This window comes from Lagopus leucura, unplaced genomic scaffold, assembly GCF_019238085.1.
Source record: "Lagopus leucura isolate 7727_CA_CO unplaced genomic scaffold, USGS_WTPT01 Super-Scaffold_100029, whole genome shotgun sequence".
In the NCBI taxonomy this organism is placed as follows: Eukaryota; Metazoa; Chordata; class Aves; order Galliformes; family Phasianidae; genus Lagopus; species Lagopus leucura.
The window spans coordinates 7,700,480-7,721,764 of NW_024962280.1; the positions used below are offsets into that span (position 1 = coordinate 7,700,480).

Here is a 21,285-nt window from a genome sequence, read left to right on the forward strand (position 1 = left end):
GACTGCATTGGTAGAACCCAGCAACGGGAGAAGAGAAGCGTAATGGGGAATGTTTAGGTTCAGAAAGTCTGAGTTCAGTTCAGTTCTGTGATTTGTAGGGCTCTGCTCTCTCATGACTACTGCAGAGGTCTTTTTTTTACCTTCTGCCCCATCTCCCATTTCCGTCACCCATCCTCTCATTTGTTGGCAGTGCTGTCACCATCAGTCTCTTGGCCCTTCCCTTCTCTGTTTCCTTCCTTTCTGTTAAGTTGCTGCTTGCTTTTCTTTTCTTTACCCCTGTCCATTTTATTGCATCAAAGGTTTACCATTTGTAGCACCTGACCTTTTCAGTAACTCCGTGTGTGAGCAGGCAGTGGTTCTAGCAGGTGAACCAATTTAGCATTAAATCAGTTATTTATGTATTTATTGTAGAGCATTTTTCCAGCTGAATGAATTTGCAGATCCACACGTGGTGAAGCTGTGTTCTCATTTGCCAGAACCACCGGCTTTTTTAGTCAATGTATTCCACCATAAACTCAGGATTTGGTAGAGACACGGAATAGAAAACTCAACCCAGTCTCTGAATTAAACACATTCTTAGAATGGAAGAGGGTAGACAAACATTGGGTCGCTTAAGTATTTGCTGTCTGTTTGTGCACCTCTGCCCATGCAGATCTCTGTCATCAGAACTCTGCTGTGTAGTTAACATACTGTGCTAAGAGAATAACAGAGCTGCTTTATTGAGCGTTTTCTGAGCTCTCCTTGTTATCTGGCTCAACAGAATAGGCTGCTAATGATAGACTGGTGGCAATGTTATTTGGAGTCAAAAAATTGACAAGTAAAATTGGTTCCTTTATTTTATTTTCTTCTTCGAAAGATTCGCTCCAGGAAATTAGAGAAATATAATTTCAGATATCTAAGAAAGGCATCCTTGCTCTGTAGTGGTTTAATTTTGTGTTGTGCATATTTGGTTGAAATTCTTCATGTAATCTGCAAAATTCTTTGTTTTTTAAACATAATATAGTGAAATTTGATGCAGTAGTTCGCTGTGTGCTCGTAGCAACACGGGGCAGATATGATGGTTGTGACTGGGACTTTGGAAGCTGAAAGCTGTTGATTTGCCCAGTCCCTTTACTGGACATCTTCTGAATCACTGGTGCCATGCCTGATGTACGTTTTTGCCAAATGTGCATCAGTTAAGCAGACACGGAGCATTGATGACCAACTTGAGTATTTCAGCTGACTGGATGGGAGCTTTTGCCTCTTAGATCTCATATGTTTCAAAAGGCAAATACTCTCTGGTTTTCTCTGTGGGGCTTTTGGAGAGGATCCTGTGATGCTTGAATTACTCTAATGCATCTGCAAGATCAAAGCTCATCCCTTCATTTTGGGGGGGTGGTGGGTTTTCTGTTGTAAGGTCGACGTTTTCTGCAGCGGAAGGCAAGAGATCCTCATTCATGAATTCTCTGGGAAGGCTGGGAGGAATGGGCAGGTCCAGAATTGGTTTCCAAGGTTTTCCAGGACACTTGGGGAGAGGAGATTCTGTGTGATCCTCCGGCATCCCTTTAAATGAAGAGATATCAGGAGAATACACTGGTTCTGTAGGAGTATCGATTTCTGTCCTTACAAACTCTGCACTGAGGAGCTCTAATGCTGTTTCAGCAGCAGATGATGGGAGGGTTTCTTTTGGACTAAAAACCCTTTCACTGGATTCCTCAGAAGATTCAGGTTTGTGATGTTTGTGTTTACCATTTTTAATGTGTTTTCTATGTCCACACCTGTGGCCCTTCCTGGGCCCACAGTCAGTTTCCGGCTTGTGCCTTTTGGCAAATTCATGATCCTTTTTCAATCCATGCCTAAGTTTATGCCTGTGTTTGTGCCCAGGTTCAACTTCGCCATCTGGTCCCTGTCTGTCATCTTGTCTTATTTCTTCACCTGCTCTTTGACTTTCTCCTTCATTTGTATTGGAGGCTGGAGTTCCAACTACCTGTGGTAGTTGAACGAAGCTTCGTAAAGGAGTGAATCCTGGAGGCCTTCTCACCATCGCGGTCTGAAAAACAGTGCAGTAATAGCTGTGTTGGTACGTATACGAGAGCAGGGGCTTCAGATTTGGCAAGATCAAAACCTCATTGCAATAGATGGGTCAAAATCAGGTTTTTCAAAGCGATCTTAATAATCTTTTGTGTCTGTAATAAGCATGAAAACAAACGTCCTCTTCAGTAATTCTAGAGTATTTTAGCAGCTGTATATTGAAAGAGCAATTTATCACTGAGATTCTGCCAGTTCACTTGGGAGTGAAACTACAGAGAGGAACATATGTGTTTGTTTTAATTTATGAACAATATGGTTCATTTCTATGACTGATTATCCCTGCTCATGTTAAAGTATAGCATTCTGATATACTGAAGTTTGACACATCTGTGGACAGTTTCAGTGCAGAAACATACCCTAGATCTGGATTGATTTGTCACATGAAATGTAGCTATTCAATTTTCTATTTCTTCATTTGACATATATATTCCATAGGACTGTTGGAAAAAACACTCAGAGGTTAATGCTGACACTATAAAATGTTTGATTGTTTTTGAGTAATCTTTATTCCCCCATCAGTTCCACTGGAAAATAAAGATTGAGTGGCTGATATACAGTCCTGTGAAAAAAATGTGTGTCATTTCTGTCAACCTGTGCCTGACCCTTATCTAACTGCAAATAGGGGCTCTTCAGGTTGGAGCTAACTTTGGAAGTTGTGGACACAATATTTTAAGGGAGACAAAAAGGAGAGCCATTTATTAGTTGATACATAAAGAATGAATAGATAATTACGAAAGTGCTGCAAGTTGCTTAATGGGAATGCAGGTTAATCAATCTCACTTTATTCACTCAATCTTCGTTTCTTGATTGGGGAGCATGGGAATCTCTGGATTTATTAAAAACAGCAACAAAAACAACCCAAACTAACAACCTGCAATCATCAGAATTATAATCGGAACTAAAGAAGTTCTGACAATAAGAAAAATATATGTTGTGTTCTGAAGCTCTCAAACTGGCCCATGTTCATGGCTAGCTAGTAACGGGATCTTTTGGAATGGGTAAAGAAATTAATGTATGCCTTCACTTATGATCAAAGAATGGCTTGGGTTGGAAGGAACCTATAAGATCCTCTAGTTCCAAACCTGCTGCTTCAGCCAGGGTTCCCAGCCACTAGATCAGGCTGCCCAGGGCCCCATCCAGCCTGGCCTTGAATACCTGCAGGGAGGGCCAGCCACTGCTTTTCTGGGCAGCCTGTGCCAGTGCCTTACCACCCTCTGAGAGAAAAATTTCCCCCTAACATTTATCTAAGTCTCCTCTTTTTTATTGTAGAATCATAGAATTGTTTGAGTTGGAAGGGACCTTTAAAAGCCATCTGGCCCAACTTCCTGCACTGAACAGGGACACCCACAGCTCCATCAGGTGCTCACAGCCCCATCCAGACTGACCTTGGGTGTCTCCAGGCATGGGGCATCCACCACCTCTCTGGGTTACCTGTGCCAGTGCCTCTCCACCCTTATTGTAAGCATGTGTTTTTTCTTTTATCCAGTCTGAACCTCCCCTAGTGATGATGGGTAGTGAAGAAAAGCTGTCATACCATTAGCTGGTATTGAGAGCAGTTAACCTGAGAGATGATTTTTTTCTCCAATGGGACCACATAAATTTGTGCTTCACAGCGCAGTGGTAGCTGTTGACAAAACATCAAAAACAGCATGTTAAGGCAAGAAAACATCAAACAACATGAATGAGTTGTACACAAAAAAATTTACGTTTTAATAATACTTTTAAATACTTGGAGTTTTACTTGAATATATATGGAATCGGTTTTAATGATGGAGAAATCTATGTTGGGACAGATTGCTGCTTAGCTTTTTGACCTCTTAGGATGCCTCTGTGAACACCATACTGCAGTTTTGAACTGGATGTTGGATTTGTGCCCAACACTGTTCATTCCTAACAAACACTGCTTGTTAATCATACTACCCCTACTAAAGATGGGGAAATTGAGACAGTGAGAGGTATTTCTTATTTTTCTGGGTAATGCCAGCTGCACTAACAGTTTTTAGCTCTTAGAGATAAGCACTGTTCACATGGTGGGAAAAAGGAGTGAAAATGAAGAGCCTTCTCTTTCCCAGCAGCTCCCTCATCAATGGTTTCTGGCTCTATCAGCATTTCTTTCCAGTGTCTGAAACAGATTTCCCCAGTATCAGCAGCATATACTCCAGAAGCATAATTCCTTTGCACATTGAGAACACTAAAATCTCTCACTTTTCTTTACTGAAAGTGCAACAGATGCAGGAGCATTGACATCATTTCATATCACAGCCACCTCCTTTCTTTGATTCTTCGTTATCAGAGAAAAGTCCCTTTTGCTTTGCATTGAGCACCGATATCACTGTTAAACTGAGTTACTTCAAGCTTCCTGTTTTAATGCTGTTGTCACTGGTTTGGGGTTGCAAACACTGGAAGTTTTTGTTGTTGAAGCAACAGAAACCAGGATCAAATGCGAGTTTACTTTGTGTATGTTTCAGATTGCAAAGGAATTGCCTGTTAGAAACACTACCATTGGCAACATCATCATTACTTACACTGTCTGTTGTGGCTTCACAGTCCTCATTAAGCTTTTCAAATTCTTTTTTTGAGCAGTTTGTCTTCTGGACAAAAAATACTAGGTTGTAGTTTTGTCCTGCAACCACCTGAAAATTAGCAAGAAGACCTTTTGTCATAAAGGCATTTTTATTGAAAAGAGTTCAGAGGCAGAGATGGTTTTCTACAAGCTTATACTACAGGCTCATATGACTTATAGTCTACAAGTCCTGACCCCCTGGGGCAATGTATGTTAAGAACAACATTAAAATGTTTGACAGAAAACCTATCTGCTTCTAATCAACTTACTTATTTATTCCTGTTCCCATTCTCAGAAATTCCAACATAGAAACTGAAGGAGACAGAAAGGTCAGAAAAACAGGTCCACAGTTTTGGCTTTGTTTTATTGGATGCCTGTCATAATTTAATTAATAACAAATGAAATCGTTAGAGACACCACTGTAAGGAGCCAAATATGATGTAAGAAGAGTTGAATGTGAGTAAAATGAAGTGTGTGGTGAGCAGACTCAGTTGAAAATGAGCATATTTGCCAAATATATTAAGGAGGGAAACTGTTTTGGTTGAAGAATGTGCCTGGTACAAGTTCTCTTAGTATTTTTACAGAGCCCAAGATAATATATCTTGCTTTAGAGACAGAAAAATACATAAAATTCTTTCAGTCTAATTTATAAAAGTGTGTATGCTAGTATTAATCATTATGTGAAAAGTGATAAAAATATGTAAAAGATGGAAAAGATGCTTACTGTTAGTGAGTTAACATGAGCTGATCAGAAATTTTTGCCCCAGCGGTGCCCATTATGCTCATGAGAAGTTCCCAACATGGTATTTTCTGAACTACTCCCTTGTTTTATATTCAGTTCTTCCCATTTCTCAGAGCTTACAGCTACTGTAGAGTAGATAACAGCTGAAATAATTTGCAGGGTATTGGTGTGGTAGATCAAGTGGGTAGTTCTGTCTAATAGATCTTCTCTATTTTCAAAAGTCTATGGAATATTACCAAGGCTGATTAAAAAGTGGGGTAGAGATATAGAAATCGGATAGACAATGTTAGCCTTCTTGCCATGCTTCTACAATCCCCTTTTAAGAAGAAAAGAAAAAAGAAAAATCAAGAGGCCAGAGATTTTTAAATCCAAGCCAAAATGGTTAAAATTTCACAAGAAAAAGTGCATAGATATCTCAGTTACTGTGTGTATCAATGCGTAGAGAAAAATATTATTTGAAATCCAAATGTTAAGTTTAGACCAGTAACGATGCCATGTCTGTTCCTCATTTTTGTATTATATGGAGAATTAGATTTAAAAGGAAAAGTAACTCTCAACCTGAACTGTCGCTGATTCTATTTCTGCAGCTTGATAGTAGAAGTCATCATTGGTCTCTAGATTAAACTTTTCCACAGCAACCTTCAGTAGTTCCTTCACTTCTGCACTGTCAGTTGGGATCGTACTTGGACAACCAGCACAAACGTGAGTGGGAGGATTTACCACTTCTTCAGCTGAAAGAAACCGACAGATTTCAGACGTAAGGAGCAAAGGTTTCTGTCTAGATATAGGCAGGGAAAACCAGTTATTTATACACCCCTGCCTTCTGGCACACTTCCGATTCGAGACTACCAAATTAAACCAAAATATCTTTGTGTTTCATATGATCAGCAATATTGTACCTTGGTTATCTGAAAGAGCCCTGCATCAGCGCCTGGTGTTGCATTGGATAAGTACAGCTCTCTCACACAAACAAGAATTGTATATACTGAATGTGGATAGCTAGCAAGTAAAGGCAGAGAAGACATTTATTGAATAAAAACAAGCAAATGAGTAACAATTGAGAATGCAGCACTTACTACGTACATGGGGTAATACTGGACTCCCTTTTATAAAGCCCTGAAACTGTCAGAATCTGTCTCCAAATAGATAGGTGCAGGAAACATTAAGAAACATAGATAGATAGGAAACATTAATAAGAAATCAATTTGTGGCTTAGATTGTAATGAACTTAGAAATTCTAAGTTGCTTACTTACCAGGAAAAAAATAAGCTTCTAATATATCAAAATGAAGTGTAACTATGCAGTATGAAATAAACAATAGTATTGGTAGCTGAATTACCAATTTTGGCCTTTGTCTCCGTTGCCTTTCAAAAGAACAAAATAGAGCGTATGAAATATTTATAAGAAGTGAAAGAAAACTCTACAGTAAGACTTCATTAAGAGGCAGCGCAGCTTTCATCTTAAAATAATTGCTTTATCTTGTTATTATCAGTTCTCGTCTCTTGGATTCTTATCTTACCTATTATTTTATTGTTGTAATAGAAACATCAACGTTGCAGAACGTTCAGAACTGTTAGTGGTAATTACATACCTGGAAGGTTGCACTGGCTTGCAATATCTACAATCTCTGCCCGAAGATTTTCATATGCTTTGGCATCACATTTGCCTATACGCTGCAGTCACAACAAAAGAAACAAACAAAACCAGCTGCTTAGTGTGTAGAAACAATGAAGAAGCTCACACTGTTCTTACTAACAGAATGAGTCAACCACACTACTGATAATTTCTTCCTTCAATATGCCAGGAGCAAGAAGCCTTTGCAGAGTTTGCTGAGCCAAAAAATAAGGGTTTCAGAGAGTTACTCAGAGAAAATAAAATTGTGACAGAAAGGCTAAGTGACTTATTTGTATGTATTCATTACAGAAGGAAAGAGAGAAGTTTACAAACCAGAATCCAATTTTTTGGAGAGCTCTGGTATTTGTCTTAAACTCCAAAGATCAAAAGGTAGATTACACATCTAACAAATCAAACATTACTGAGTTTCTGGGTCTGCTGTATTCACCCAAGTGCTGTAGGGGAGCTGTGGTAGATGATGTGCTTAAGATTGCCTTGCTATTTTAGGCTGAAATTAAGAAAATGTGATCCTGTTCTTTTTTAAATGTTGTAGATCTGTAAGGTTCATATCTGTACTATTCAAATTATTAGAATGTAAAGAAAGAACTAATTGGCACAACTATATCAGAATTGGTTGTAAACAAAAGTTGTATTTTGCAGATTGCTTCAAAAGCATCACAAAAATTGGTAGAGACCTGACATTGATAAAGATTCAGAAAGATTTCAATGAAGTCTCTTACTGAGGTCTCTAAAGGAAACAAACTAACTGTAGAATAAGAGGAAAGGCCCCTATGTGGATAAATACTCAGTTAAAATACATGAAATAGCAAAGGATTAATGATTAGTCTCATAGAGAAAGGACTGCAAGAGCTGGATGTTAGATGTTGATCTGGGAGAAGGAAACTAATGTAGAGAAATGTAAAGTAATGCACAGGGGAGAAGCCAGTTCTGACTTCACGTTAGGCACTGAGCTGATAGATTCATGATCTTAGGGTTATGATGCACTTGAAAGTGTCATCTATGAAAACATCTGCCTAGCAGTGGTTTAGAAAAATGGGGGAAAAAATAATATCAAGGTTTATTATCTAGGCTAGAGAGAAGGAATGACATTATGGCCCATTACAGCTCTGTGGTTCACACACATGTTGAGTACAGGGTGCAGTTCTGGCTCTTCTGTTTCAGAATGAATAGTATGCATGGTGTAGATTACAAGCAGCTTTCGTGGAATTTGGTTATTCTAAGGAGTGGAATATTTTGGAACAGCATATTCTAATAGTATCTCTAGATGATCAGTTGCTGATCTTAGTTGCTGTCTTAGTTTTGGCTGCTTAATTATTCCATTGATAAAGATCCAGTCTCACAGACACTCTGTGGTCAAATCAGAATGGAAAGGTGGTAACTCACCTGGATTATGCGAGATGGACAGAAGCCATTATCTCCCAGTGACAGGTTGGACAACTCAGGCTCAAGAAAATAAGTAACTCGCTTAATGTTTTAGGACAAGCACTGCTAACAGCAAATTTTGTTTCATCTAGCCAGATTCTCAGTCTCCTATTATTTACTACAGTGTTGTGACTCTTTCCTTTTTTGTTCAATGCTTCAGAAATGCAGTGATGTCTTTGAGACCTCTAGGGAGTCATTTACAAGCAGGAATGTAATGTCCAACCACACCCTTCCACGACAGCTGAAACAGATGGAAGTTGGGCTCCTGTGGCTCCTTCCCTCACATTTACCACCGCTGTTCACCATGGCTGTACGTTCCTGCTTTGGCTTTGGCACAAGCACTTGTCTCACTCCTTGGTGAGATGGTCCAGGGAGATTGGTTGAGAGAGCAGCTCTCTTTTTGGTGCAGTTAATTCTGTTCCAGGTCAGAGCAACAAAGGAAGTACTTGGTTTTGTGGCGCTATTGGTCTAGATTATGTGTATTTGTTAATAAGGCTCTTTTGAAGCTCTTACTTGGGCTGTAGTAGAGAGAGGTAGCAATTCAGCTACTTACTTAGGAAATGTTCTGTGCTGGGAAAACGGCTAACTGTAACTTTTTGCTTTGTGTCTGAACAGCTCTCTGAATAGGAATTTCTTAAGGGTTTTATTATTAGGATGAGACTTCAGATTCAATGGAGTAATCTGCAATCATTTCATTCTTAGTCACTAATTCAAGAGAGAACTGCATAAATAGATGGTTATCTGTAAGCCTGAATTTTAACATCGTTAGCTAAGTTAAGCAAGACTGTAAAATACATGTTTGAGTCAGATCTCAGCCGTTATTTGTTAATATGACATTTTTGTGATAAGCAGGTTGTGAAGATTACTTACACCTTCAGAAGTGGTTTTGCATTCGTGAGTTAAATCTTCAAATTGGTCTTTGGAGCAATTTGTTTCCTTGATTTCATATTTAATTATGTAATTCCATCCAGCTACCACCTGGAACAGATATTTAGGAGATATTTACATTATGTAAACTAATACAAACTTTGAAGTTCCACTACTGAATGCAATCAACGAAGAAAGCAAAACCACCCTTCTAAGCCTCTTCCATCCATCAAATCACATTGCAGTCATTGAGCCTTACAGTATTTATGAGCTAACCAAAAAATGTTGTCCTTGCAGTACAGAAAGTAAACTAAGTCAAGTAGTTATTAGAAATGCAGTTTATATTCAGATTCTGCTTCTGGCAAGCCTGTAGCCTTGTAATGCATGGTTTCATGCACTTTCCTCCGAAGTATCTGTTACTTATTAGTGCCAGTGACAGGAAGCTGGTCTAGATGGATGACTACACTAATATAGCTTGGCAGTTCCTGTGTTCCTAAGTATGTGACATAGTAAAATAGTATCTGAATAATGTAACTTTACACTGCTGGCATCATTTGTTATTGAGTGTCCTGTGTTTGTCATCTGCTTGTAATTGTGTCTGCTTTGGGCCTTTTCCCCCTCCCCTGCTTTGTCCAGATCTTTGACCTCCCTTCATTTTCTCTGCAGGAAGTAGTACTGTTTTCCTCACTGCAGCTATTGATTTCATCTATAAAATCTCTCCATGTCACAGTGTTGGATCAGGTAGTATTAGATTAAAAAAAGAGAAAGAAAGAATCAAAGATAAACTTTCTATCCCTTTCTATTCTAGATCAGTTAAAGCAGAGGGCTGTGACTAGTCTCCATTAGCCACAAGTGTCACAATAGTTTTCTTTTGAGCTGCTGAATTGCAGTCTCTTTGACATTTGCTTGTAAGACTTAATTGTTGTGTAAGCTTGTCTTTCAGCTAAGAGAATTATTGCCATCAGTAAATGAAGGACCGTCAGAATTTAATCATGGGTCAAATTGATGTGAGACTCGATGCTTTTTGGCAAAGTAAAAACATACACAAATAAAAGGGTTTGTAGTTGGTGTTGAGTTATGTACTGTCTAAAAAGCAAATTGGAAACTTGGCTTTCTAGCAACATCATGCCAATCCATAGGAGAACCTTTCATGGGGAAATAAGCACTGCCTGCAGTACCAGAAATTTCTGCAGCCTGAGCATTCACTTGCAAAGCAGATATTCTTCTGTGCAGAAATCTTTCAGCCGGCAATAAGCTTGCTTTTTTTCTTATGCGTGTTTTCTTGTACTGGCTCACCTACCCTGTGGTGTATATCAGCTACTGACATACAGGTCCTATTGCACTGCAAACACGTAGGTGCCTTCTGCTGTTTGAGAGGCTGTAGAGTATGAGAGACATCTGCACAAGCTGGCACAAAACCTAGAAGAGATCTGTTCCTGCTGGAGCTTCATGGACAAGCCAAGTGGAACACTCTAGAGCGTCTGAGATGACACAAGGTGCTTGTGTCAGCACTGAATAAAAATAAACTGGTGCTGAACACTGGTTAGTTGTAGCTGCAGATAAAGAAAAAAAGCCTTTATAAAATTGATAGCTCTAAAAATCCAGCAACAGTTTTTGATTCTGTGTAAGTGAAGGGAGTTATTTACATGGTCTGTGCTCTATATGAATTCTATATGCTTTTATCATGAAATATCCCTTAACATCAAAAACATTTACATAACCAAAATATCTTTTTAAAAATGTAGAGAAAAAAAAAATCATATACAGACCTGTCTTTGAGCTTCTGTTATTTCCACAAGTTTGAAAAGGACAGTTTCACCACTGTGCTTGTTGAACTTCACAATGGCTTTTTTCAGAATTTCTAACACTTGTAAATTGTCACTTGGTATCGTATGAAAGCATCCAAGACAGGTTCCCTGAGTAGATGGTATCGTTGGTTGAACTGCAAAGGAACAAACCAAAGAAAGGCAGGTTTTCATGTTAAGAAACCTCAGGTTTTAATTTTTCATGTTAAGTCGTGTGAAAAATGGTTCAACGTGCCAGAATCTTTTCTGCTTTTAAGCAGAATGATAAGCAAAATCCAGATTTTAGTTTCAGGGCCTGCAAAGACCCTCACTGTATTTAGATACAGGCTTCTGTGTGTGTGCTGGTAGGGGCCATCCATGAAACCTTTATCCAGCAGCAAATTTAATTCAGAGGAATAAATGAGTTCAGGAGTCACTGAATCCATTAAAAACCTTACAGGTAGTTTTGACACTGCTAAGGAAGGGCCTTCCCCATGCAGTTAGGGAAAAGCAGTGAAGGTCACAGCTAAAGAGATGTTTTTTGGACTCTTGGAAGCTCACCTGCTGGGTGCAGCTGCTCGCTGTCCTCACCATGTTCCAGGAGGGGGACTTTGGCAGGAGCTTTTTGGCTCACCCACATGAACAGCCCTGACTTAGAGCTCCTCAGGGACTATAGTTGAACTATCATTGCACTGCTGTGTTGTGTGAGCTCTCCCTGCTAGTCACTTCAGCTGCCACCTGCCACTTGGTGTTACTCTCAGGCATAACTAACTGGATTGGTTGTCGATAGGCAAGTTTGATGGGATGCTCCAACTTCTGTTTCTTACTACTAATCCTATTAACTCTCTTTCCTTTCTAGTAATCATGGATTAGATTTTCATAAATTAATTTTATAGTTCAGTACATAAATTAATTTCATGATTCAGTGAGCTTGGGACAATATGTGGTCTCTGTGGAATTGAAATAAAATCTGTGTGCCTGATCCTCAGCTGACATAAATTGACTTTAATGGCGTTATGCCTGCTTGCATCAGCCAGGGAATCAATCCAGGGTCAGCATGATCAAACAGTTCCACCAAGAAGGCTGAACTCTATGTTCCCTAACATGAAGGGAAAGTCCCTCACCAGTTAGAGTCTATTGCTTAACTCTTTGTGTTTGAATCCTTTGCATTTGATTTGGCTTCTTTGTACATGCGGAATACCTCAGGGTAAGCAATGCTATTTAGTCTTAGATCTCCAAGAGGCACTTGATCAAAATTTAGCCTGCGATGTTTCTAGCATCACTTATTGCCGCTGGCTATTGACTCAGCAATGAACGCCATATATGCACTACACAAAAATTATTACTCCCTGAAAATGGGGTGATATAGGACAGCAGTATGCCCAGTGCCAGAAGGACTGTGGTCTTTACATTCTGAACAAAGATGCATGCTTTTTTCAGAGTTGCTATGTTGTGTAACAAGCTGAACTTCTTAGGCTGAATATGTAATTCTAATTCATGGCAGTTGTTTTTTAGCTTTCTAAATAAAGATTCAGATGCAGATTCCCCATGCTCTCTCTGTGAGATTCACACACATTCAGTTGGCAACTAGATGTCACCATTGCCCCACTAATTGGAAACCCAGTGGCCTCTGCAGTAGCACAGCGTGGAATTTGTGTGTGTTCCTGGAAAGACACTGGCTGTAGGTACAACACTACAGCTTTAATCAAGAGAGCTAGGGAACAAATGAAAACAAACCCACGAATATAAGCTGTCTAACAATTAGAAAGTTGTGGTAAATACTTCTGTAGTTAATGTGTACTTGGCTCTGTGCTACCAGTTAGATGGATTTTTAAAACCAGCTGAGATTTGTGTTACATGAATGCTAGCCATAGCTACAGAAATATCTCAGTTGTAAAGCTTTCAAACAATGTGACCCATTTCTGATGAAGAGAATTACAATGCAAATGTAAGTTTTATATGAATATTTTATAGGCAAGCAAGGTAAAACTCTAATACTCTTCATTGTTAGGATCTAAGTGAAGTTGTAGTTTATCATACATAATTCTCTCACTACTGATTATTATTTTTTTTAATTTAAATCTGCTCCGTCCCCATTCGGGAGTCAATTTTTGTTTTGATAAGCTTTAACAGAAATAATGCAGTCATTCTTAGCTTGGAGAAAGTTAATTTCTGGTGCAATTTCATACCTGGTTAATTAAGGACAGAAACTTCAAGTGTGGAAAGGGCTATCTAGTTTCCATGTTATGGATGTGCTTTTGGCCTTAAGCAGATTCATTTCATTTCCCATGTGTAAGGAAACTTACAACACACCCACGAGACACCTAGCTTGTGTGTGCATACCAGTGGAGTGAAACTTTTACCTTTAAAATGCAGTTACTTTTGAAGGATGATTTATGAATGTCTGAATAGAATGTTCTTTTTTCCCATTCTTATTTTTCTATGTACTTTATGAATGCTGCCCCAAACAATTACTTACCTGGAACAATTTTGCAATCTTGTGAAACATTACTCATTTTTTCAGCGTTATTCATGTGAACTTGAGCTGTGCATTCTCCTGTTTTCTGCAAATACATACGGCAATATTTGACTTAACATTGGTTGATGAAAAAAAATACTGTGCTGTACATTCTTTCAGCTGTTGAACAAAGTTGACAGTTGCAAGTTGAGTTTGGGGAACAAGTTCATATGTTCTTTTGTAATGATGTCAAGTTTGCTGTTTTGTTATTGGAAAAGGAACTGTCTTGTTTGCTAGAAGAGCAGAGAATGAACCGAGCAATTTATTTAGAAGATTGCTTTGTATCATGGTTGATAAGTGTTAATTAACTAAAGATTTTGCTGTCAGAATAAAGGAAATGAACACATTCTCATAAATGAAGTCTAAAGAATTGTGTTCCTCTCTGCTGATACAAGATGTGCACCAGCAATCATGACATTTCATATTGCTTCAAATAATGTGATCCCTCTTCAATACTTTTTTTTTTTTTTTAATGCTTTCTGTACAATATGAAATGACAATGATTTCTGCTGGGGATTTGCAGTGTTCCTGCATGCTGTGTGAGCCTGATTGCACCTCCTCTTTTAAGTGCTTTCTAATAGCACAAGCCAGATGGGCTTTGCACTGCTAAGCACCCTCTGGTAAGTGCTCTGCCACAGTGGCTTCCATGTCAGTGTTTTTATTGGTGCCAATCTGGTTGGTTTGGTTGTGCAACTTTCCATTACACACGAGCAATAGGATGTTTGATAGCCCATTCTTGTTGTTAGAGTACCGTCTGCTGGATTTACTGTGAATCGTCATATTGAAGATTTAAAATGATCCCTTCTGCTGAAATTCAGGTCTGCAGTGATAAATTCACAAATATTGTAGTTAAGTCCAGGGTTGTAAACTCTTCTATACTTTATTTCTGTAAACTATCAAAAACAGCATAGCTGCAAAAGTTAATTCTCTTCCATGATTTTTTTGTTTTGGTTTTTTTTTCTTCCCAGGAGAGCAAAGTCCTGGTCGTTATCCTGATGTTTCTGTTCTGGGCAGTTTTAAAGAGGAGAGATACTTACAGCTTCTGCAGATGCTTTGTAATCACAGTCCTTCCACAGTTTGTTTTCCTCAGTGGCACAAGTGGTCTCTCGTACCTGATATTTCACGTGCAATTGTTTGGCAGGACCTACCTGGATAAAAACAATATGCAAGTGTATGGGAACAGTTGAGTCACAGCCTGAACCTCTGCTTGATGGCCCGAGGCGAGCACTGAGTCGGCCCCAGGAGCACTCAGGTGAAGGCAATGCAGCTGTGTGATGGAAAGGGTGGAGCCTGGCTGCACCTCTCCTAACCAGCCAGGGGCTGACTGCCACTGAGGAAGGCTCTCTCTGGAGATCTCCTCGTGGAGTTTCTTGCATGCCTACGACACCCCTGAGCACTTTTCATTTCTTTCTGATTATCTTTTCCTATGTGATAATCTTACTAGCCTAACTTCTCTGTATACTTATTGATCATACAATGCTTCACAACATCTGTGTAGTTATTTATCTTACAGCAAGTCATCATTTGCATAGTGATAAATCAAGACATCAGTGAAAAGATAAGAACTGTGAAGAGCAAATACTATCCATTGGTTACCTTATGTTTTATACTATGGTTTCAGATTAGCTGCTGGTCTCTGCGAAAGGTCTCCCATGTATCACTCCCTCTCAGAAATTACCTAAGTATATTACTGAGTCTTTACCTGTGAATACAAATATGGTATGTCCTACTACCTATGCTTTAACTTATTTTATCTAGGACTTTAAGAAACAGACATGAGTGATTAGGTTTTATATTTGCATTCAAGCATATTCCAAATAAGCAAATTAGTCTGCTGCTTGGATAATTAACTACTAGTTTGGACTGTGCTCCTGTTCAGTTCCCTCACTCTCACACTTGTTCTCCTCCCAAATCTGTCCATTCTCTTTATGTACCATTCTCCTTATGTACAGCCCTACAGGCCTCCCATAGGTAGCAATAGCCAGCAACTGTGGAGCAGCCTGGTGGTGCCCAAACTGCCTGTGCTCTGTGGTGTGAGGGTAAATAAGCTGCCCTGCATACCTAGGTGAAAAGGGCAGAGGGCTTCTGAGGCAGCCTTTGGCTGCTCCTGCAGTGTTCTTACAGGTGTTAAAGGCTGTGCTGCTCTTGGGGATGGTCTCACAAATCCCCTAAGATTTTCAGGCTATTGAAGTTTGTCATGACCAGTGCAAGTGCTTCTGATGTTGTTAAATAAGGGGGCATTTTCTCCTTGCAATAAACTGAGTAGTAAGCCCTGTACCAACAGGTAACATTAATACACTGCAAGGTTTGTAGCTCATCCTTCAGAGATTATATAATGACAAGTTCTGGTTTACTGCCACTAAAAATGCTCTGTCAGTGTACTTTTTCAAACACAAACACACACAGTTGCTGTAGTTTAATGTTAATTCTCAGTTGTATCACTTGAGGATAACCAAATGATACTTCTTGTCTTAATGGTATCAAGAAAGAGAAGCTGAGTTAGCATGGGTGGAGTATGCTAAATGTATGCTTGTGTAGGTGAGGACAGAATTATCTTTTGTTCTTTCAATTCCTGTTATACGTTGCTACATCTCTACAGAAGGTAGAAGTATGATGTGATGACTGCAGGCTGTAAGACAGGATGAAAAGATCTCTAAAAATATAATGGACTTAATCCTTAGCAGGTGTAAATTGACATTTATGGAACTGCACCAGGTTATACTGTCTGGGATGTGGCTTTAAAGAGCCAAACCCTGCTGTCTGTTAACGGTTGTAACCTGGAGTAAATCAGTTCAGTGAGCAAATGCAACTCATGAGAAAACACATTCTTTCTGTGTGTCATTTGTTGTTGTTTCATGTCGTTATTTTTTATGAACAGTTATGCCTTTAACTGGGGCAGGTTCAGTATTCCACCAGTCAGCTTTTATGTTTTATTACCTTATCAATAATGAATGTACATGAATATATAATAACCAGCTATTTAATTAATGCATTCAGCGCTGTGAGACTAGCAATGAGTAAAATCTGTGCTCTTTCTGGAAAAAGTCTATAGAATATGAACAACTCTCTCTTGCAGATTCCTTCTGTGTTTTTTTTTCCTTAGCATTAGTCGGATCAGTGGCTCAAGTAATAATTGATTTTCACCTCAGATCTTTCAAGAAAAGGCACTGTATTGAGAGAAAGATGAACAGGAATTGCATTAAATATGTATTCTTAAAAATAGAACATAAGACAAAATACTGAAAATAATATCTATCCTTTGGATAAGAAGTTGTGTAATGGCTCCAATACAAGGAAGCAGAAAGGAAGGTGATCTTACAGCTATGGTATTAAGAAGTTTGCATTTAGCTATTGTTATATTGTCAATAAAGACCATGGGAGTGTTAATTTCTATAATTATATGAAGGCTTTGACAAATTTCAGTCTTTGTCTGCTAAAATCTCCACAGTCTGATAACAGGAAAACCAGAGGGAAGGTGCCAGGAGATGTGGGTGCTTTACTGTAAAGCGTTTAGCAATTTGTGTCCCTTTTCCATCCGGGTCAAAGCGTCTTGTGATTTTGGAGTGCAAAATATTCTGTCTGACACTGGGATTCCGATCCAATAGAAAAAAACTGCTGATGTTTTCAAGTAAAGCAATGCTTGTCGTCATTACGGTTATGTTATCTTGGTGTGCGTCTCAGAGGTAAATACTCTGTTAGATTAACTTTGTTTTGTAACTCTGTGCTGAAGGACTGCAGGCAAGAGATCACATTTCATTCTTTATTTCTTCTCTAATTTTAACTGTCACTCTTTGACTAAAATATCACCTAGTGCTTTTATATACATCTGTGACTCAGGACTAGTGTCAATCAAGTAATATTCAGGAACAGTTTTTTCACAGCGTTGGGGAATTTTATCAAGTCGTTTTTTTTTAGCATGTGATACTAGCTCTTCTCAAGTCAAAATGTATCCACTTTATAATGTGTGCTTTGCCATCCATCTGAAAAATCTTAATGATGGCAGAAAGGGGTAAAATTTCCAACAGAAAGGAGAAAACTGGATGGACAAATAAGACAAATTGTATTAGTGGTATAAGTTTTCTATTATTTGCTTTTTAGTCCTTGCATTAGTAAGCAATTCACCAGCACACAGTTCCACTGATAAGAACATAGTATACATCCTTGCTTGTCACAGTGACAAGTATTTTACTGTGAGCCATTTCTTCAATTTTTTTTTGGTAAATATTTCTGCACGACACTTTGCTGCCCCACTTGCTATCCCTTGTGAATCAGATGGAGCAAATCTGATTCAGAGTGCATAAACAATTCCAACATGGGTTTTTTTGCAAAGTCTACTTACTGTTCTCTTGGCTTCCATCACCATGTACAGAGCAAATTGATTACTAGTAGTGCTGTCTCCATTGTATTTCTGCAGTGCTGTGTCAACAGCTTCCAAGACATCTGGGTCATCGCAGTCCAAAAATTCAAATGGGAGAGGGGTGGCTCTAGCAGAAAAAAAGCTACAACACAGTGCTACAACAACAAGAAGTTTCATAACTGGACAAAAATAAAAGTCCCCTGCATTAGAAGGCTCTTTAAAAAGCAAAGGGAAAAGGAATGCCTGACAAGGTTTTAATCACCTCTTATATTTTACAGGACCAATACCAAAGTAAACAAGTGAGCGGGTTGCTGGGGTTGGTTAGTTCTCATCATATCCTGTTTATACAGCAAATAAACTTCTGAATTCCTCTAAACGGATTTTGTGTGGTCACCAGAATGACACTAAGGTTATTCACCTGTTATCAAGATAACAGGCTAACTGGCTGGAGCTGGAGATCAGCTTACACTGGACAGGATGGCTCCTGAGCAAAGCAGCAAGCAAAACGTTTGCAGATCTCTGGCTTTTTAACATCAAGACTGTTACTCAGAAAGAATTAAATAAGAAGGTCACAGTAGTAATGTGAACTAGTTCTGGACAGAGGCACTGTACATTTTATACATCTGTTTAGACACAATAGTTCTGAGAAGTCAGAAAATATTTGAAAGAAAAGTCTTTGGTCAGCTTCATGTCATTGAATGCCACAAAACTCTTCAATAGCAGTTGATAACCCTTGTCCTTCATTCTGCAATTGGAGGCGACTATCTTTGATGCCATGTGAAGACTACCTGTGGACCATGGTTTAGTTGGTCTTCATGATGTATTCTTATCATTACTGATAGGGAAAATGACACCTAAGTAGAGATCAATGTTGCCTTTGTCTAGCACAGGCTGTACTAGGGCTGGCAAGGAACATCTGGGACTGTTGACAGCGATGAGCACCAAACAGATTTGCTTTGAATCTGTGAACATGGTGGGATTTACTCAGATCCAGAATTCTACCTCCATCTTGCTCGTTTTGGTTAAAGAAATTGTACTTCAAAGTCTTTGTGGATAAGCTAAGCCATAAACAAGGTTGCTTGAACATTATGATACATTAAAAAAAAAAAAAAAAAAAAAAAAAAGTAGCCAACCTTTACTTGGGCATGCCAAATGCCATCCTCATTTTGCTTCTTTTTCTTCATTGTATCCCTCATGCTTTGTTTTACTTTGTGCTCTTTAAAAGCTACTTTGAAGACCAAGTAGCTAATTTTTTTTTTATGTTAACCCCACGTTCTTGCTTATGGGATAACTGACCTGAACTAACTAGGACTGTCTGAGTGGACTTATCTTAATGGGGGCTCCAGTATAAAGAGACTTTAGAGCCCTTTCTTCCTGCTCCTCCCAACTAAGTTGCCAGCAGAAAGATTCTTAGAGTCACAGTATCACAGAATGACTTTGGTTGAAAGAGGCCTTAATAATCATCAAATTCCAACCTCCTGCTGTGGGCAGAGTCGAGCTCACCAGATCAGACTGTGTAGGGCTCCATCCAATCTGGATTTGGACACCTCCAGGCATGGGGCATCCATGACTTCTCTGGGCACCTGTGCCTCACCACCCTCTGAGTAATATTTTTTCTTAACATCTCACCTAAATCTCCCATCTTTTAGTTGAAAGCCATTCTGCCTTGTCCTATCACTGTCAGAGCATGTAAGCTCCCTTCAAGTACTGGAAATACTGGAAGGCCACAATGAGCTCTCCCTGGAGCCTTCTCTTCTACACAAAACAACCTCAACTCCCTCAACCTCTGTTCATAGTAGAGGTGCTCCAGCCCTTCGATCATCCTCGTGACTTTCTTCTAGACTCCCTCCAACAGCTCCACATCCTTCTTGTTCTGGGGGATCCCTAGGCTTGGATGCAGTACTCCAGATGAGGCTTCATGAGGGCAGAGTAGAGGGGAACAGTTATCTTCCTTGCCCTATTGGTCACCCTCCTTTTGATGCAACCCACAATACAGCTGGCAAATGCTTTGGTGGTTTTTTTTTTTTTTTTTTTTTTTTTTTTTTTTTGTTTTCTAAATCAATGAACCATTTATCTGAAAGAGTGATTACTTGTTTTTGCTTTTCCCTCCCCTGGGAGCAGTTATGAACTATTAGAAAAGGGCTGTACTTGAATGCAGTATTTTTTATGTATCTGCACCAGCATCTGTAGCAATGGAAGCACCTGTACAGGCCACCCTGTTGTGTTACACCACAGCTCATTAACTATATTCAGCCCTTTTCTAGATAACCTGGTAACCCAGCCACTATTAATCAGTTTATGTTAGAGTATGCCTCATGGGTATTGAATGTGCTGTTAAACATCTGTAGTAAGAAAAGACAAAACTTCAGCAACTGTGTCAAGAAAGAAATGATTACATGATTTTATTTTCTTTGGATTTTTATGAAGTGCAATGTAGTGCCATGGATCTTTTTTTTTTTTTTTTAAGGAAGATGATTATAGTTGCTCAGAGAAGTGCATTACAGTTAAGAACTATGAGAAAATGAAGATTTGCAGTTTTCACTGTTGGGGAATTTTCCTTTTCAGTTGAACTGATTGAGATTTCTACCCAGTCACATTATTTGAGAGACTCAAACTTTTGAATCTTTCTTTCAGTTATAGTGGAGTCTGAGATAGCTGGGATCAAGAAACAATCTGGAATGCTCACCTTAATCAGTAATGTCGGTGTTTCTCCTCCCTGGAAATTGTATGCTTTTCCCCCTCTACCATATGCTTTTATCATTCACTGTGCATTGGTCATATGGCCTGCAACCCTCAAGTCAGGAATATCTTTCTCAGGGGTCATTCAAGACTTTCTGCCATGGACTTATGTGGAAGTAAAGGCAAAATCTTTGGAAGATCAAGTTTAGGTTTTCCTGGGCATGACTTTGATTGTGAAGGGTGATCTGGAAAATGTGGAGCTTCTGGCATCTCCCTTAGACTTGAGTCAGTGAAGGGAGTATCTTCATCAGTGCCAGCACTTTGAGGGCCAAGAAGTGATAACTCAGGAAATTTTGCACTGGGAGGTGTGAGAGAATCTTGCATATTTAGAACTGGAATGCGATAGACAGATCCAGTTACTTGGAATGGAAAGTAGCTTCCAGATGTGCGTGTCTTGTTGCAATGATGCTTGTGATAGTGATGATACAGGTAAGGATGGTGTCCGGGAGGGGGAGGGGGAGGAGGAGGGCAGTGTGGCCCATGATGGGGAGGAGGGTGTGGGTGATGTCCATGAGGAGGAGGGCAGTGTGGCCCATGATGAGGAGGAGGAGGTGGGTGGTGATGTCCATGAGGAGGAGGGCAGTGTGG

At 39.3% G+C, this 21,285-nt stretch overlaps 2 protein-coding genes across 9 annotated transcripts in view; both read right to left on the reverse strand.

Moving 5' to 3' along the window:
* Positions 1 to 823: 823 nt before the first annotated feature.
* KNG1 (kininogen 1) lies at positions 824 to 18,215 on the reverse strand. Its single transcript, XM_042881205.1, has 10 exons — positions 17,941 to 18,215; positions 14,639 to 14,749; positions 13,563 to 13,647; positions 11,069 to 11,241; positions 9,303 to 9,410; positions 6,967 to 7,048; positions 5,934 to 6,106; positions 4,596 to 4,703; positions 3,605 to 3,694; positions 824 to 2,029 (listed from the first exon to the last, which is right to left on the reverse strand). Exons 1-10 carry the CDS (start codon positions 18,133 to 18,135, stop codon positions 1,325 to 1,327), a joined length of 1,830 nt encoding a protein of 609 aa, XP_042737139.1. The 5' UTR covers positions 18,136 to 18,215; the 3' UTR covers positions 824 to 1,324.
* Positions 18,216 to 20,335: 2,120 nt separating this feature from the next.
* The window catches only part of HRG (histidine rich glycoprotein), a 10,199-nt gene continuing 9,249 nt past the window's right edge, over positions 20,336 to 21,285 (reverse strand). For 6 of the 8 annotated variants that reach the window (XM_042881263.1, XM_042881260.1, XM_042881257.1 and 3 more), the window contains one exon: positions 20,336 to 21,237. In XM_042881263.1, the coding sequence (XP_042737197.1) occupies positions 20,779 to 21,237 (459 nt within the window). In that variant the 3' untranslated portion in view covers positions 20,336 to 20,778. The other 2 variants (XM_042881264.1, XM_042881258.1) reach the window with 1 other exon arrangement.